General features: G+C 39.4%; 1 protein-coding gene across 5 annotated transcripts in view; it reads right to left on the bottom strand.

Moving 5' to 3' along the window:
* Nucleotides 1-19,458, bottom strand: part of LOC131038459 (pentatricopeptide repeat-containing protein At4g21190) — a 322,788-nt gene extending 303,330 nt beyond the window's left edge. For 3 of the 5 annotated variants that reach the window (XM_057970898.2, XM_057970899.2, XM_059210108.1), the window contains exons 1-2: nt 19,060-19,458; nt 15,719-15,816 (exon numbers count right to left, since the gene is read on the bottom strand). In XM_057970898.2, the coding sequence (XP_057826881.1) occupies nt 15,719-15,816; nt 19,060-19,213 (252 nt within the window). In that variant the 5' untranslated portion in view covers nt 19,214-19,458. The remainder of the gene's footprint in view (nt 1-15,718; nt 15,817-19,059) is intronic. The other 2 variants (XM_057970897.2, XM_057970900.2) reach the window with 2 other exon arrangements.
* Nucleotides 19,459-19,754: the final 296 nt, after the last annotated feature.

The following is a 19,754-nucleotide window of genomic DNA, read 5'->3' as shown; positions in this document are numbered from 1 at the left end:
CTCGTGCGGGATTATGGATCGCGATTACTCGCGAGTTTTTGAATTGCTCGCCGAGTTTTTCATCTATGCCTGTAATAACCCCGACACAATGTTGACATAAATTGTGGTCGAAAGGGAAAATACTTAAAGTTTTTTTTTTGTACATGACGTGTACTTTCTATGTACGGAAGTGATTTATGCCCAATATACTAAATAAGGACAAAAATAAAAAGATACAAAGTGACGAATGGGAAGTGGCACAAAGAGCGTTGAATCTCAGACAGCAAATAGAACGAAGGCGTGGGCTAAGGCAGCTTGCCGAGGGACGACCGACCGAGGGGTTGCTCGAAGGGAACCCAGGGGGTGTCACGGAGGTTGCGGAGGCAGAGATAGACGGAGAGAATTACACTCTCTACACTATCGTAGGGTTGCCCGAAGGGAACCTGGGAGTCACGGAGGGTGCCGAAGGAGAATTCTACAGTTCGTCAGAATACCACCGTAGGGTAAGAAGTCGGGAAGAGTTCGCGGAACAAACAAGGCGAAGTCTAAACTTGATCGACGCTACCAAAGACCTACTAAAGAACTTGTCCATTTCGGAGGACAACCGAAGGGAGACAACCGAAGGTAACGGTATGGTCGACGGTGTCAAGGGAGCACAAGGGTACCGTACGAGAGGCAATTTGTTCAGTTCGAGGTCAACAACCTTCTCTGGAGGACCCACAAGTGGAGGTTCAGGTGCAGGAGGTGGAGGCAGAGGATCACCAGGTACAAGCACACAAGGCACCAGAGGAGCGAGACCCAGCAGTGGGATGTCAAGTAAGCAGAAGCTCCCGAAGTTCAACGGCGATGGGAAGGAAGATCCCGTCCGCCATTGCCGCACTTGCGAAACCATATGGTCAGCTAACAGTGTTACCGACCAGGACGAATGGGTAACACAATTTCCAGCAACCTTAAGGGGAGTGGCCATCGACTAGTACTCCGATACGAATAAGACCAAAGTCGGCACATGGCCCAACCTGAAGGAGGAGTTCGAGATAGAGTTTCGCCTCCTTAGAGACGACAATGAAATAGTAGCCAAAATCTATTGCACAAAGCAGAACAAGAACGAGACTGTCCGAGCCTATAGTCGGCGGCTCAAGGAACTGTTGGGAAAAATGGAGAGTCAATCAGCGGATGGGTTGAAAAAGAGATGGTTCGTGGAGGTACTGAAACACTCCATTCGGAAGAAGATGAAAATTGTTCCACCAACCTCGTACGACGATGCATATAATAGAGCAATGGATCTCGAGAGCGAGACCAAGACATCCAAGAAGAAAAAGAAGGATAGCTCGTCCGAGGATGATGACTCTTCCGAGGGAAGCAGCAACGATGGCGAGTCCGGCAAAAAGGTGCAAGCCCTGCAGAAGGACATGCTAAGGATGATGAAAGAGCTGAAGGTTATGAAGGGAGATCCGAGCAAGATCGACAAAGGGGAGCTTTGGTGCACGGAATGTAAGACGGACGGCCACACGAAAGGCTCCTGCCCAAAGAAGGCCTATTGTGATATATGCCAGTTGATGGGGCATCCCACCAAGGAATGCCCCTACAACATGAAAACACGAAACCAACAAGTATTGCTTACGCAGGGACAACCAACTACATCGGGCAGTACCGCCAACTCCCAGGCGAACGACAATGCAACATCGGGAGGCTACCGAGATAACCGGTGGGGAGGACGAAACAACAATAACAACACAAGGAGCCGGATCCAATACGACTCCAAAGGCCGACCGATGATACAATGCAGAGCGTGCAACCAGTGGGGGCACTTCGCCCGAGACTACCCGAAGGGAGAGGCCACACAATATTTGTGCAAATGGTGCGGACCGGGAGACCACGAAGATGCCACCTGCCTGAAGTCCGGCATCAACTTGCTCAATATCGAGGAAACCAAAGAAGAGGAAGTGTTGGCCGTAACCCACGCCCAAGCCAAACAAGCAATGTGCCCAGACCCGGAGATGGAGAAGCGAAGGGTACGGGAAGCACGAGAAGAAATCGAGAAACGAGAGGGGGCGAAGGCGAAGGGTACGGTGGGTACTTCCAACCGACCGGAGGTGGAGGAGGCTATACTAAATCAAATTTTAAAACTGGAGGTGCCTATGAAGGTACACGACCTCCTCCAGACGATGCCTCAATTACGAACGGCGTTGCTGAATAATCTCTCCCAACCACCGCACAGATGTTCCTAGGGGGTCTGCAATAGACCCCATGCTGCTGGCAGTTAACACTGGAAGGAACCCGGCCATTGTGGAGATGGGTATCCTTGGCACCATTCTAACCGATACCATCGTCGATGGTGGATCAAGAGTGAATGTTCTTCCAGAAGAAACCTAGCGGAAGCTGGGGAAGCCGACGCTGTGACCATCTACATTCAATCTGCTGGGAACAGATCAACATGGAATCAAACCCATCGGGACACTGATGGGCCAGCAAGTTACCATCGGGACGCAACCCTTCATACTAGACTTCGTGGTAATCCCACTAAAGAAAAAAGGGTATGATGCGATCTTAGGGAGAGGGTGGCTGGTGGCAGCCAAGACCACCCACAACTAGAAGAACACTCTGTCTATGGAGAATGGAGGAAGTTTATCATAGACCTTGGGACACAGTTGGTTAGTGAGGAACTGGCATCATCTTCGGAATCGGAGGGTGAAGGAGAAGGCGACTTGAGGGACGAAGGACGAGGTTGCAGGGAGCCCAACGACAAAGGGATTCTCAAACTAGGAGAGTGCCCCGAGGATGAGACGGGCTCTTCCACTGGGAGATGGAGGATTACGAAATGTTCCAGAGCTACAGGCTCGAAGTAGAGGAACCAAAGCAAGTAACAGAGGAGGTGTACCTAAAGGAATACAAAGAATTTTGGAAGGGAGACGCCCCAAGCCTCGGTGATGTAGACAATCCCAAGATCATTCGTGTTGGCAACGATTGGAACCCTGTGTGGAAGGCCACAGCCTTCAAAATCTTTACTATTCTTCTTCTCCTTATGTACGGGAAGGAGACTGTGGTTCCTGTAGAATTTATGGTTCCAGGTCTTCGGATGGCCATTGAAAATAGACTTGCCATCAACGGGTCCAAATGGAAACCCTACCACGAGAAGCGCGCAAGGGACCTAAGCGGCCGGAAGGACACCCAAGAGTCCGAAGGGGGACCCGAGAGGATGGAAGGGGACTCGAGAGGCCGGGCAGGCGACTCGAGAGGAACGGGACCAAAGCGGGAGACTCTCGGGCGAGGCAAACAGAGAAGGATGAAGGGCGATCCCAGAGGCATGGGACCCGAGCTGAAGACTCTCGACAATTAGATTAGAAAAGAAAAAGAAAAAAATTGAAAAAAAAAAGTGGTGGTGGGACCACCGTGCAGTGGGACACCGTACGAAGCACCGTCATGCGGTGGGACACCGTACGGTGGACCACCGTCGACGGAGGTCACCGGCCTCGACGGGTGTTCATCTACTGTACGGCCACTACCATACACCCGCACGGCCAAACAGCATCCACCATACGACCTTCTCAAACACCGTACGAGAGACCAATCACCATACGACACCAAGCTTCAGGTGACCCCAGTCGTCGTACGGCTCAACCATCGTACGACAGACCACTCCATCGTACGACAGATAACCTCTGTACGGGTTCGAGACATTACAGTCCATAGGCCTGAAGAAGCACGGCCACAGCAACGGCGGTTTAAAAGAGGGTGAAAGGAAAAATACCAGATTTAAAATCATTCGATGGAGTCTAGAGCCAGGACACTGAAAAATTGGGGCACTGCCCCCGGACCTGGCGAGGGGCACTGCCCTCGACCCCGCCCTTTACTACGACAAGGAGCGCACCTAGGGCGCTGCCCCTGGACCCCGCAAGGGGCGCTGCCCCTCGACCTCACTAGAGCGCTGCCCCAGACCTTGCTGGGGGCACTGCCCCCAAACCCCCAGTTTATTTTTGAGCTACAATACACTTTGGAGTTGGGCGAAGGGCATCCGAGAAGTCACGATAAGTGTTGGGGTTGTTCCATACTGTGAGAAAGAAGCCTGAAGCTAAGCATTGGCGAGGAAGCTATAAGCCGTAGAGGGAGACGGATTTGGAGGTTGCAAACAAACAGAGTTTGAAGGAAGGCATTGCAAGAACGCGAAGTCGTACGGCACCAAGGAGTTATTCAGTTCAGTTATCAGCCTTTGGGGAGTGTGATGGAGGATTTGAGGCGTCTCCTACCCTTTGTGCCAGAAGGTTGTGGCCATTTCCAGGCATGAATGGTACGCTTTGAGGAACTCGGAGTATGTCTCGACTGGACGTGAGGTTGCCTTGGTGGATGCACAGAGGGCTCGGGAGGAGCTGACCACCAGATTGGAGGCAGTAGTAGCGTGAGACTTAGCTCAACGTACCCAAGAGTTGGATGCCGAGAGGGCAACGCGGGTGGCTATCGAGGACAAATTGGCTAGGGAGACAGTATCATTTGAGTAGCAGTTGGTGGAGGCTGAGACTGAAAAGCGTGTTTTGCAGACAAGTTTGGTTTAGGCACAGGAGGATTGTGATGTCAAAGAAAAAAAAAAAGAGAACTCCTTGCAGAAGCAATAATGGTGACATCTGCACTTGAGCATCGGATGGTAGCAGAAAAGGGTTTTCAGGCGAGGACGCAGCAGGTGTATAAGTTTCGGGCTCAACTGGCGTCAGCAGTTCCTGCAGTTTTCTACCTTGGTTCTGTTTAATGTCATCTCTATTTTGTATTAAGTCGTCCGGAGACGACTTCTTTTCTTGGGGGGGATGATGTTGTCGAGAATAATCATTATGTCATGTTGTCGTCGGTAATTATGAGTTTCGGCAGTTAGTTAGTCGTCCCGAAGGGCAGTTGGACGCGACAGTTGGTCGCACCCCTTCGGATATCATATATTGCATACCTTTCCTTCGTAGTGGCATCATCATAGTCGTATCTAGGTGTAATGTTATAAGCACTTGATGTACATGGACTGTTGAATTAATACAAAAACTGGCTCTTTAAAATATTTCCATTATGTTCTGTGCATTTACTTTCTGCATTTAATCGTTTACCCGTATGTGGCAAACAGAGGTTAAAGAAGTGGCCATAGCAAAGACAGAACTGCACTTAACTAACTTTTTGTTCGACCCACTGACTATAGTGATAAGACTTTGCGAGGGTTCTTGGATAATGTGCGCTCCCTGTTCTGGAAAGTCGGGTTACATAAGCCATGAACTTGATACAAATACAGCAAATGGAGGAAATGACAAGCAAGAGGTAGGGAGGCCTAAATTTGCCAATGAAGATGGAGAAGGCCCAAAACTACGACCTTTATTAATGGTGAAATGCTATATAGTAGCAAAAAGACTAGGGTACAATGAGGCTAGAGTTGAATATACAAAGGAGCACCAAATAATATCAGTACCATTACCCTAGACAAATGGGCTATGACAAGTTGTACACAACCTAGCAGGCAGCCCAACAAAACAAGGAGCTATATATTGGACATGTGGTGAAAATGAGTGTTATAAAAGACCATACAACTCATGTATGTGGAGGCAGGATAAGGAAATAAAAGAAAAATATGTTGGAGTAAATAGTTGGAGGATGTTCTGCAGATTGGCTCCTGGGTTGGGTGGAGGAAATTAGAAAATGGTGGGAAAAGTAAAAATAAAAAGCTAAAAAATATTAAAACAGTGAAGTCAATAATTAATAAAAAATTATTGACTTCTAAAAAGTATATCGTATGGTCACAAAAATTTTATGTTGTACGACATAAGAAGGGAGTAAATTATAAAGGGAAAATCATCACCAAAAACTTATAAAAGGACACAATATGAAATACAATCAAATTATCACTTCATTATATAAGCACAAAATTTTTATGCTGTATGGCATATAAGCACAAAAGTTTTATGTTGTATGGCTATCAAGGTGATTAAGTATTATAAAGAAACAAACTCAGGAATTCATTCAGCGCTCCTTTCACCATGTACAACATCTTTAGTCTTGGTCATACAGCAGCTCAAGCCCATCGTATGGCTCATTTTATTCATTCGGCAATTTTTTTCACTTCTTGGCTTCGGCATATGGCACACTCCCAATGTAAGACATCATTAAAGATGGCGACTCACCCATATTGTACAACGACGTAACCTTGGTGTACAACTCTGTCAACACATTGTACGACGGCAAAAAGCTCACCTCATGGACAACATTGTTGGCATTGTGTTGTCATTGATGTCAATCGGTATAGGATGACTACCTGTATAAGAGATGTATGTGCAACACTGTCATGGTTGAGTATGGGTTGATATATCTTTGATATCACCTTGTGTTGCAGAACATCAGTAAGGTAAGAAAGAGAATGTCATTCAGAGGAATGACCACTGGAGTCACTGGTGCACAAGTTAGTGCCTGACTTGTGTGGATGAAATGGACAGGTTACCGGTACAGTGTATCCTTGGTAAGGAGAGTATGTCAGCTGGTAAGTGAAGTGTTGACAATGAGTAGGATGCTTGGATGTTGTTTGTGATGAAGAGGCAGAATGTTACCTAAATCACATCAACACTGGAGGAGAAGGATGAACAGGTCACCGGTATGCTATGAGGTTGCAGAACAGCAAGTCTCCCACCGGATGAAGATGCAGTCACCATGGGAAGAGATGACTGACAATGAATGTGCCCACACCAGATCACATGTGCCTGTTTGAAGATGTGCTGCTCAAACAGAGAAGTCACATGAGTGCAATGCTGGATGCAGATGACAAGGTATCACTCCACCATTAAGTGGAGCTTATCTCCTATCATGCATAATGTGCATTATAGTTTTGTGAGATAAGGAAGAAGAGGTAAAGGCAAGTGTCTGAAGGCTCACACCGGATCTACCGATGAATCAAAGGAATGCCTCAAGTGCATGAAATCAGGGTTATGCACTGAACCGACAGAGAAGGCATGTTGGGATGCCGGTGTAGATGAAGAGTGATGGGTTTGTCAACTTGACAAACTGGTTGAGATGATATTCAGTCTGATGATGAAGAAGGCAAAGTGGAGCAGATGAAAATAGAGAATGAAACAGGCATGCAGATGCCTTAGATTTTCATTCTATATTTGATAGATTTTCATGCTCACAAATATTTCTTCAGTTTTGAGGTGGAAAAGAAAAATAACTATGTCCCAAGTTTCCCCTTTTACAATGTTTGATCATTACCGCATTAAATCCTTTTTAAATGTTAAGGGAGGAAAATTTACTAGACATGATAAAAAATGAAGGTTATTGCAAGTTGGACAACTTTAGATTTCCTAAACCTACCTTACTCTAACACCACCACATTGGGACCCTTATTTTGCTGGTGCTAGGTGAGGTTAAGGTGGACGCAGTCATGTAAGGGGTGGGGAGTTTTTCCCACATGGTTTTTACCACTGTTTTTGTCATGTCCCCGTCTCAAAAGAGGCTTTTATCATGAATAGAAAAGGACATAAGAAGCAAGCATCCGAATTCAAATACAAAACAAAGACTTTATTTAAGTATGGTGTTGATGACGTGAGAAAAATCCTTGTATTATCTTTATAAATGATAACAACCTTCAAAGCCAATATAAAGAGTGAGATATGATTAAAGAAAACAAGACCAATATCTCCTGCGATTAAAAGACAAAACTATGATTTTGTCAAAGATCAATAGACTTTAATTTAAAGAGTATTAACAGACCTATCATATGCTGACGTAAGAGAAGCAATGATATTTTTAAAGGCAATAGTGACAAAAAAATGTGAACAGCGATATATATTAAATCTGGTCGACTTCACAGCATTAAGCAAAATGAGATTCCTATTACAGTGACCCAAGAAGGCAAAGTCAAGTCCAAGGAAGTCTAATAACATAGGCGGGTTATCTCAGAATGGCAACTTTATTAAGGAATGCTTTTGATAAACTAAGTTATCATATAGAAAAGGCAGCGACCATGTAAGCGATTAAAAAAGAAGATTCAAAAGGTTATTAATAGTGGTGATTATAATGTAAGCAACGATCAATATATGGCATTAAAAGACAAGCGATTCATATTAATGCCACGAGTAGATTCAATGATCTCAATTAAGGTGAAAGTCTAAAAAAAAACATACTAATGATTGAGAAAAAGAAAACGTGTTTAGTATGATTGTCAATAACCACCGGTTATTGAGTGATTAATCAAGATGTGCGATAACTTAAGAAAAGGCAATTTGTTTTGAAAAGATGTGACTTGTTTGGAGAAGACTCTTCAGTTATGAAGAGGCTTGTCTTTTAGATAAAAGACATATTTTGAAGGTATAAAATAAGAGAGAAGAAAGACGAGAGAAAGGGGCGTAAGGATTTTATTTTCTTATTAACCGAATCTGAAGGGCTCAGTTGAGCAGTAGAAGTTTATAACAGGGAGGCATATGAATCAAGTAAATAAATCAGGCAAGGCTTTATAATCGAATTGTATTATTATAAGGATTCCAATCAGCGAATCATATAGGGGTTAGAACACACCAGTGTGAATCAGCGAAAATGAACAGGACATCTATAAGAAAGAAAGGCAGCAATCAAGGAGAAGAGGCTCCAGGTCAATCATCCCACCCCTTAAGTACAATCAGGTCAAGCACATTCAGAAAACCAATACAATTACCAAGTAGGATCAGACAAAGGAAAAGCATAATCATAATCATCGATTTGAATTATCTGCATTCTCCATTAAATCAGCCCATACAGGTCATCTTCTTTAACATATTCTTGTAAAGAGTAATCAGAGAATTATCATAGACACACTGCTGGTAAGATCTTTATCCCGTATTATTATCATAGCAATCTGATCTCAGAATTAACGTATCATTCTATTTATTTCTATTTCAGTATGACCGCCATACTATTATTTTTTAATGATCTCAATTATAATACTCTGAATGTATCATTATTAACTCAACATTTATCTTTGGATTAGCATGTAATAATAGCACTAAGTATGGATCATCTTAGGATAGCTAAATATGATTTAGATATGTCTAATATATTAAGCATACTCCATTTATTATGAATGTATGCAGTGTATTTCCAAAGATGATTAAGAGTGTTTATAGAGATAATTAGTTGAGAGGAAGGGTTATGAGTTGTAATGGAGGGGTGATTGAGTGACTCGTAAGTAGGCCATTCTAGAATGACCCAAGGTGGCGTCTAGGACCTTGAGGGCCCTTACCTTAAGGAGTCACGTAACCCGGTCACAATCTCTTCCTAACCTCAAGACTTGTTAGCATAGGAGAAGAGGATTTGAGGGGTAAGCTAGCATGAGCCGCCAAGTGGAGCAAGAGGGTTGAAAGAGGCAACCTCTCTTGGGCTTGGTGTAAAAATGGCTCTAAGCAACCCTTCCTATCTCCTTCCCCAACTTTGATATGTTGTAACATTAATAGTAGTTTAATTATGCATTTCATCTACCCTAATGATGAGATAAATATATATGTATATGCGTAGATTATCTTGGCTTGTGTGCAGGATCTACAAATAGGAGTTCATTTTATTAAGCAAGATATTGTTTGATAAGTGCAAACCCTAACCTTAATTTATGTAATTTATGTTTTCTAGGTAAAGTTATTGCTATTTGGGAAGGGGACATTACAGTTTTTTCTATTTTCGATTTGGTGCAAGGGTAGCTACTTGCATGGTAGTTGTTGGGGGTCAAAGGGCCCTCCCAATCTATCATTTAAAGATGCTCTCAATGTGAATGAGCCTTCCTCGAAATCAAATTTGATCAGCCAATGGTTAATTGTCCAAAACCCAGCGGATGCCTAGAGAATAAAGGAATGCAAACATCATCCTATTCTAGCTATTAACCTAGAATCTATTGATGAAAATGTTTTTTATTTGTCCAAGCATGCCTTAATATGCAAGTTTATGGGTATCTATATCTCCTTGCCTTTTGGAGGCTTGGACTTTAAGGAATTGGAATCTTGAAGGTGATATGGAAATCATTCTAGCTACAGATGAGTAAATTTTTGTCGTGTTGTCAAGAATGACATATCAGAACATATTTTTGAGGGAAGACCTTATTTTCATAATCAGGTGGGTTTATTGGCCAGTAGGATTTGATCTAGTGCAAGAGCTCCTATCTAAGATTCATGTCTAGATTTGCCTACCTCAGCTTCCAATGGAGTTCTAGAGACAAGATATTCTATGATCCATCACAACGTTTATTGGGAAACCCTTGGATCCTTCTTGCCATATGCTCAATAGAAAGGTAGCAACTTCCACCCCACCCATGTGCTGAAATTAATAGAATAATCTTCTTCCTAATTCTTTGGGGATAAAACTAGGTAGTATAAATTTGATTCAACAAAATAAACAATGAAGCACTTCCCTTTTGCTATCATGCATGTCATGAATATGGACATCTGCAAAGAAATTGTACAAAGATGGGTCCTAGAGCCCCTCAATCCTTTCCTAAGATGCAAAGCAAAAAGAAAGACTCCAATCCAATTGGAGGAGCCAACTCAAATAGATTCGTTCCTATGAAATCTCATACTAAGGGGAAGCCTATGAATTGCCAACATAAGGATGCTCCTAAAGGGGTTTCTAACAGTAAATTTGATGTTCTCAAAAATTTTGTGGAGTCAAACACAATGGAGCATGATGAGACCCTGGCTAACCAAGATATGCATTTTTTGGACTCGAGTTCTTTACCCAATCCATCTAGTACAAACACTTCTTTACAGATGCAAGAGTTAAGAAAGCAAGGGGATGCCCTGCTTCCAGTCATATTGAGACTACTAACAAGCAGTGAAAGGATGAATGATTACATATAGTAGGGGTAGATTGTGTCCCTATTACAAAGATTCAAATGGAATTAAATGAAGCTAATAGTCCATAGCAGCAAAAATTGTTTGGGGAAAAAATCGACAAACCAAAAGTATAAGATTTTTTGAAAAAATTGGGAAAAAATCAGGAAAAAATCGGATTTGAAAAAAAACATAAAAAGTTATAGAAAAAAAGACAAAAACTATTTTTTTTAAAACATAAAGGCATTTTCATAGCATAGAGATATAGAGAGCAAATAAAATAGAGTTTAACCCATGAATCATAGAAAATATTTTTTTGTTGTTTATATTCATTTTACTGATTACATAGGCAAATATTCAGTTAACTTTTTAAGAGGGCAGTCACCAAATACACCAAATAGGTGTCTAAGTCTGATATCAAATATTAGCCAAGTCTATGAAGGAACTAAGATCAAAACTTAACAAACAACAATCCAGCTATTGTATGGAATTTAGTAAAAGTGGAAGACATTTTGAAGTGATCCAAGAATTTCATTGTGATTTGAGGCAAAGAGTAAATTTTAGAAAGCTTATCAAATCATATTCCACAATTGCAATGCTTATATCATAGCAGCAATAATCAATTGGGGAAAAATTCAGCAAACCATAAGTATACGATTTTTCAAAAAAAATGGTTAAATTTTGATTTTTAAAAATCGTAAAAAATTGTAGAAAAATAGACACAAACTACTTTTTTTTTAAACTGAAGGGCATTTCCATCGCATAGAGATATAGAGAGTTAATAAAATAGAAATCAACCCATGAATTGTATAAAATAGATCTTCGTTGTTTATATTCATATTGCTGATTACATAGGTAAATATTCAGTTAACTTTTCAAAAGGGCAGTCACAAAATACACCAAATAGTTGTCTAAGCCTGAGATCAAAAATTAGCTAAGTCTATCAAGTAGCTGAGATCAAAATTTATCAGACAGTGATCCAGCTATTGTAGGAATTTAGTAAAAGTGGAAGCCATTTTGTGTTAAAACTTGAACCAGAATATAGAAAACTGAAACAAGATACACAGAATTTATCCTGGGAAAACCCTCCACTGGAGGGTGAAAAACCCAGCCCACAAAAATAATATCTTTATTGAGTTTTCTAAAACAAATACAAGAATTATTGATGACTTCAATCGACACTCAATAAACTTGAGATACTTCCTTTACAGATACAACTTCTAGACTGTTGAAACAAGTCTAGGGCTCCAGAATTTAGGATTAATCGGGTTTAATCACGATTTTTTGCAAACTATTGCTTCTATGGCTAATACCATGCCAGTGTAATGTCCCCTTTTTTGGGTTCTCTTGTAGTGCAACTGGTGCTAACTTTTAGGGTTTGTTTCAACCAGTTCAAAGGAGTATTTTGATGCCACCAATGAGATCAAGGAATTTATTGGACTTGTTTGACACTTTCTAGAGGGATTTCAAAAAATTTGTCCATGCTTACTATTTATACTTATAGTGAGTATCAGTTTGGATACCATTCTGGTCAATTAGCAAAGTTACTATTTCTAGATAGTTGGTGATTGTTAAAATTGATGATATCTTAGCAACATAAGGTGTTTGGAAATATTATTTTAAATAGCGTTAAAGATATTAAAGTTAAATTAAATATTCGTGTTTACGTTAATTAGTTTAATAAAGTGACTTCTTAAAGTGATTTAATATTTGCGCCTGGGGAGTTATAAGGTGTTGATTTAAAATATTAATTGACTTCCTTTTGGGTGCCTACAGAGACATAAGGTGAATTTAAAATTAGATTAAATGATTGCACAACCCTAATTAGCGCGTTGAGCTTGGAGTTATATAAAAAGGATTTTGGAGCTTATTTGGAGGATGTTAAAGTTTATTCTCTTCATCTGAAAACCCTTGTGATTCTAAAGATTGGACTTGCTTCATCTCAGCCTTCCTAAGGACGAAAACCCACTTGGGGAAGATTGGCTTCGGTGGTGAAAGATCTACCCTAGCTAATAATTGTTGGAGATATCATTTAGGTATTTCACAATGCATTCATGATTGAGTTTATCAAATTTGTGCAGTCTCTTTCAAAGGCAAATTTGCAAGGTTCAAGATACATTGCTAAATCTTATGAGGATGGACACTAGCTTGATTAACTTTTTCATTAGGAGTTTTAATGATTATTTCTTGCTGGTCAATCTGAAGATTAAAGGAATATTGGTATTTCATCTTGGGCATAGGGTTTTCAAGACTTTATTTTGTGCTTTGAGGGTTTTTGCTTATTGAGTAAGAAGATAATTAGATTCTATTGTGAGTTCTTGCAATGTTGGATGAGTTTATGCTTGGAGAGGAATGAACACATGTTGGGCACAATTTTTGAAGAGAACAAGAAATCTTATTGCTGTTCTGGTGTTGAAGAGTTAGGCACTAATCGTATGAGATCAAGTGCTGGCAATGGCCCTATATAGCAGTGAATACTTCTGCTGGAGGATACTCATTGGGTTTGCTTAGAAATTGTGGGACTGCTGTTTCTGTATTTCTGATTATAACAGATTGTAAATCAACACTGCTATGTTTTTCTTCCTGAGCGCTGCCAAATCTTTGGTGATTACAAAAGGTTTTCTTCAACTGCCTTGGTCTGAGCATAATATTTCAGTATTTGCTCCTTTTGTTGCTGTCTAAGCTTGTGATCAGTATTTGTGGTGGAACTCCTGAATTTGGAGATGGTGCTGATCATATCTGTGTATGTTAAGCTTAATGTTTGCTGCAAATAAAGAGGTTTAGCCCTTGGGATTTATTTCTGTTGTCTACTGTTCTTTCTTTATGCAGATTAATGTAATGTTCCATATTTAGACACTGTCTATTCCCAAGAGCAACATCTATGTTACTACCTCCTATCATGATTAATTGAGCAAAATATATTAACTCTTTGTAATATAACTTATGATGCCATTAAAACCATGCCTAAACCCAAACCAATCTGACCCCATTCCCAGAAGAGGGCTTGGCTGCCTAGGGCGCTTGACAGCACCTCCTTAATGAAGCCCAGACTACCGGAACTCAGTCCATTCACCCTTGGGGCCTGCAGCCCAGATTTCAGGAGGAGTCCTTTCACCCTTGGGGCTTTCTATTGAAGTGATTTTACTCTACCCTTCCCTAGCAGCACCCATCTCCCTTGGGGAATAGAAAGATTAGAATAGATTTATGACTTAGGACAAAGTTATAGCAATAACACTTTGTAGTATGGATGTATATTATAATTGCCATACATATTGCAGTCTATATGAATATTACTATTAAATTCTGCATAAGAACAATATCAGGCTTCATATATTAAACGTACATATTAAGCACATTCCCATGCATACCACCAAGAACGAGGATGTTACTACCTGTAACTTGGTAACAATTCGGATCTGATCTGATAGATGGTGATGTCACTAGATGCTTTTCATTCCTTTCCTTTATAGCTCTCAATGTGAGGGAGAGATCACACCTCTTCATCATGTATGCCCTTTGACAAGAGACACACCCTTTCACCATCAGCACCCCTTTGAAAGAGTGCAACTCTTCATTATTTCTGCCCTTTGAAAGGGACAACCTTTCACAATCAGATCTGCCTTCTAATTTAAATCAGATCTGCATTTCTGATTTTCAAATTCTCCCCCTCTCAAATGAGGCTCTCTTCTCCCTTTTATATCTCATTGTTGAGGGAGTCGCAACTTTTCCTTCCATGTCTTTTGACCATTCATTAACTTAATTAAATTTTAATTAATTATATTCTTTTATACTTTAATTTAATTTTTAATATTTAAATTTAATTATTATTATTATTTATTACTAAATTCTATTTCAAAGTGGGGACATGACAATTAATGATAGAAATTGATCTCAGTTCAGACTGTACTTGTTTGGTGTATTAAATATATGAATGTGAATGTACATAAGACTTGGCAAAACTTAAAATACACTTGAAAACAAACCTGCAATGTGCACACTCCTAAATGAAACTCTGCGACTTTACCTTCATGACAAATGACTGACAAAATGCTGATGTGGACAAAATGCAAAATATGGTAAACAATCGGTGATGGTGCAAACTGTTTGACAAAATACCTTCCTTTGTAGCTGAGTTGGACCAGCTAGAAGTGCAAAAAATTTGGTTGCAATTTGGGGTAGAATCTTACAGCCAGATCCTCTACATTAATCTAGGGCAAAGAAGATGGTAAAAATAAGGTACCTCCTTCATTAGGACTTTAGTGAAATAACATGAGGAAACGGGGTACTGATAAAGTATCAAAGGCAGGGAGGAAAAAAGAATAGGAAAAGGTGAAGTTGATAGGGGAATCACTGGAAGAATCTGCAGTCATTAAGACATTAGATACTCACTTTTGCAACCTCCAAAAATGGTTGTGATCTCTTGGAATGCTAGGGGTTTGAGCTGCACCCATCAACAAGAGGCTGCTCGGGATCTTATTTGAGATCGTAGGCTGATATTGTCTTTATTTAAGAGACAAAGCTTTCAGTGGATGCTATGGTTAGTATTTCTTCCAAGATTTGGAGAGGGGGTCAGTTTTAACAAAATTTGATACTAATGTGGTAAGAAAGAAATTTCTGTGATTTCCTGGTGTAGGTTGATTGGCAAGGCTTGATTTGCTTTTAAGTTTGATTATAAAATCAAAGAATGAAGTACAAAATTTAAACAAAGACATGTAAGGAAAAGTAAAAAGGTCCCTCATTCTCAAAAGGCATCTAATAAGCCCAGGAGGCACAGTGGCCAGACTGAATCCCAAAAAGAAAATACGTTCATACATATATCATGTTTGTGCATATAAAGTGAACTCACTTGAAAGGTGTGCATACTTTTTCAACAGTTTTAACTCTTAAGTTTTAATGACATTTAATTTTGAGCATACATTTATCACACTAAGTAGTGACTTTATTACCTTTTCAAGATGCCCAGCAAAATATTTCTTGGCAATTACAGGATCAAAGAATTTTATAGCCCTAAGCCGTATAGCACATCCCAAAAGCCTCTCTTCATCTGTTTGGTACAATTGATAAAACCAAAAGGATTAGAAGCCCTGGACAAGTATCTTATTGTTTGAAAGAATGAAGAAATCCACAAGCAATGTGACTTAAGTTCACCTGGCAGAAATTTGAAACTAGAGATCAAACCAAAGAAAAACATGCAAGTCAAATGAATTATAGTTAAAACAAATATGTATCAAATGCAAAATAGGAGTCTCTGCTGAGGAACATGACATTCATATGGCATCAACTCAGAACATTATTTAACTGAAACAAGCTAAAGATAATAGAAAATCAACTACAATACGCTTTCCACTGGCCATTTTACTAGGATACGAATACATTCTGGACAAAGAACAACCACAGCCACATTTTCCCTTCATCCACAATTGTAAACTAACTGCACCCAGTTTACAAAATGCTACCCATCAAAGCAACTAAAAAAATTGACTATATTCACTAATATTTGAGGTCCAAATATAAAGCTAGAACTTAAAAAAGCACTTGCCATCAACAAACCCTAAATTTAAAAAATCCCAACTGCAGTGAGACATCTTTGTAGAGCTCTCTGTAACAGTAGACATCTACTTTATAGAAATATTACCACTACGAACATAAATGCACTGGAATATCTCATAAGATGATCTCACATTCCCAAATTTAGACAAAGCTAAAATCACGAAGTCTTTGCGACAACAAAGGATTTCAAGACAAGAAGAAGCTCTGACACTATCTATAAGAATATGTTTGATCACAAATTAATGAATCCCACCTATTGTTTTAATATGACACTGCGAAAATCATGATTGCCAAGTTCACACGAAACATGGTGAAACTTCTAAAGATCAAACACACAATTATGATAGGCACAATTAGGCAGACATTTGTAGCCATAATTCAATGGATGAAATCTTATGCCTGGGTCTGTGAAACAATGGACCACTGATGAGAGCATGTTTACTCAGTTAGGTGTCACCCAAGTTCAATTCCCACAGAGGGAAATGTAATGTAATATTCGATGTCAGGGTAAAAACGATTTTTGCTTATAGGAGAATAAAAGTAGCATCATGATCTCTCGTCCCCACACCCAAATTATCTTAATTCTAGATGGACTCTTGTAAATCAAAGTGTGACTCCACACCGAAAGACCAAATGAAGACCTTCATCGACACACCAATTTTTTTTAGCCTCTCTCAAGGGAAGGATTTAGACTTTCTTGGCATGGAACAAGCCAATGTATGATTTGAACTCAAAACAGTTTAATAGTCAACATACATCCACGCCAATAGACCAAACTGAGTCTTGGCTGAGGCAATTACTATACCTTGTATGATTTTTTTTTCTTGGTTTAAATTATGTAAACTGAATGTGTTAAAATATTGTCGACAGACCATTGTCTAGAGCTCTCAAAAGCTAATGTTTTTTCTGTTAACTTTAGAAGTTTTAGAAAAACAATGGAGGTGGCAATTGAGTTATTTCAGTTAATATTGATAATAGGAAAAATAAACAAAAGGATGAAATTGGGTTTGATCTGTTCATACTAGAAATTTAAAAAACAAAAATGAGCGCAATTTGGTTTGTTTTGCTTATATTGGAATTTTCAAAGAAATACAAGAAAAGAGTCAACTGTGGATGTGCTCAATTGATACTGGAAAAGTCAAAAAATCAACAAATGGGGCAGTTGAGTGTATTCTATTAATATTGGAATTGTATTTTAAAAACTAACATGCAATTTGGTGAGTTCTACTAATATAAAACAAAAAATGGGGCACTTGTAATTGTTCTATTTCCGATCCAAAAAAAATCAAAATAACAAGAAAGGAGGCAATTGGCTTTGTTCTGTTAATATTTGGAAACTCGACAAACGGCAAAAGGAAGCAATCGGGTTTCTTCTCTCAATATTGGAAAAAACGACAAACATCTTGATCTTGTTATTTCCCTGAAGTGAGGTCTCACGTCAGAGTCAAAACACTCCACCGTGGTATCAGATAAAATATAAAATCTTTAATAAGAAAGATGTTTTAAATTTAGTCATACCAGATTTTATGTAATAAAGGTGGTTCCCCTTGTGTACATTGAAACTGCTGCTTTTGAAAGTCCCAGATGGGATAGAGCGTATGCATTTTTAATGTAAGGACAAGAGAGGCAGTTGAAACTGAAGTATTATGAGTATTGCATAACTCCCACTGACTTAACTAATTCACTCTCCTTTCGTACTATTTTCACTTGTTTGTTGGTGGAGTTTGAAGCAAACACTATTAGGCACTGGAATTTTTTATCCGAATTTTAGCTTATTTCATCTGTGTGCTCTAAACTTGCTACCATAAGTCACGTTGTTTTTTGAAAACCTCATTCATATGTGCAGGTTTTGAGGCTATTAATGGAAGGTGGAGCATCCAATCCGTATATTCCCGGCTATCATGATCTCTCGTCCCCACACCCAAATTATCTTTCGTTCAAGCATTCAGTGCCACTCGTTGTGCGTCTCTCTTTTCCAGGAGTTTCTTTTCTGCATATCCTTTGTAATATTTAAACAGGCATTATACAAGTGAATGTGCAGGTTGCAGCCATATCTTCTGCTTGTTTTCTTGATGCAATTGCTATTATTTAGTTTATTCACATTGAGTGTCATGAAACGAATTTACAGCCTGCTAAAAACTGCTACTGAAATATAGAGGTACCTGTCTCTGTTGCATCGTTCGTATCAATAAAGTCTATTTCCAAGTGTTATGTTTCAATGGTCTCAATTTTTTCTATATTTTGTACCCAAGTGTAAACATTCATCCAATTGTCTGATACAAATTTAGTTACGCTAGCATGTTTGCCCGTGCTTGTTTTATTTCCTTAATCAGATCCATACATGCATCCGTGCATGCACTCCAATGTCAAGAAATGTTCCTTGTAATTCAAAAATGGAGTGCCTTACCATAAAATGCCCTGTGGATAAGCTGTGACCTAATTTATATCAGCACTACCTTCCTAATTTATGTGAGAAAATCTTACTTTTTAAGGTGCTCAAGAGAAATCATATTTTAGCGTATGAAATTTTTGTGGCTGTGATATTTTTTGAAGCGTTCTTTGATATAAATTGTCTTTTTTTTTATAATTACAGAGGATACTGGAATGCTCTATCCCAACCGCGTATAAGATTATAATCACTATAGATATTAACACATTTTCAAATTTCTAAAACGAAAGAAAGAGTGCTATGGCAAGCGAATGAGGAGGGGGTGTGTAAGGATTAGCAAATCATCACCGAGCGAGCTCAAGGGCTGATTGAATTGAGACCGGAATGCTCCAGCTACACTTTTCGTGCTCTTTTGCGGGCAAAGCAAGTTGTTTCTCATAACCGTTTGTGGAACCCCAAACACCATCCCCTCAATTCCTGTAGTTGCCCTGAAGATGTTCATTTTCCCCCAACTCTACTTGTATGTATCAATTTTTACTCTAATTGATGTAATAAGCATGCCAGTAGTCCTAACATTCTAGTTTTTGCTTCTTTTACCAAAATACTGACCAACCAGAACTGCGTATCCAGCCAAACCCGCTATCTCGTGTGAGGTAGATAAGGTTTATACTGAAACGAAAATCATAAGATGCCTTGAGAACTCTAACTATCCGCTTGAAAGGAAATGAATGAATGATTTTCATGACATCTATGAGACAGCCTTATCTATTTTTATATTTTTCTAATGTGAAATTTTCTATTATAAATCTTGATTAGGAAGTTAGGAAGTATGGTTAATTTTATTTTCATAGAATAAATTGTGCATGTTATCAACTTTCAAATTGTGATTGATGTTGATATTTTTTTGTAAGTTGTGCATTTGATCATAAGACGTCATTCTGTCTCCACTTTATTACAGCATATGTAAGTTCTTTCTTGCCAAATTTTCTTAGGTATCTTCCACCTACTAGTCTCACATCTAAGATAATGTGATCCCATCTTCA

The sequence above is a fragment of the Cryptomeria japonica genome, chromosome 8, assembly GCF_030272615.1.
Source record: "Cryptomeria japonica chromosome 8, Sugi_1.0, whole genome shotgun sequence".
Lineage (NCBI taxonomy): Eukaryota > Viridiplantae > Streptophyta > Pinopsida > Cupressales > Cupressaceae > Cryptomeria > Cryptomeria japonica.
This window is presented reverse-complemented; position numbering and strand designations above follow the sequence as displayed.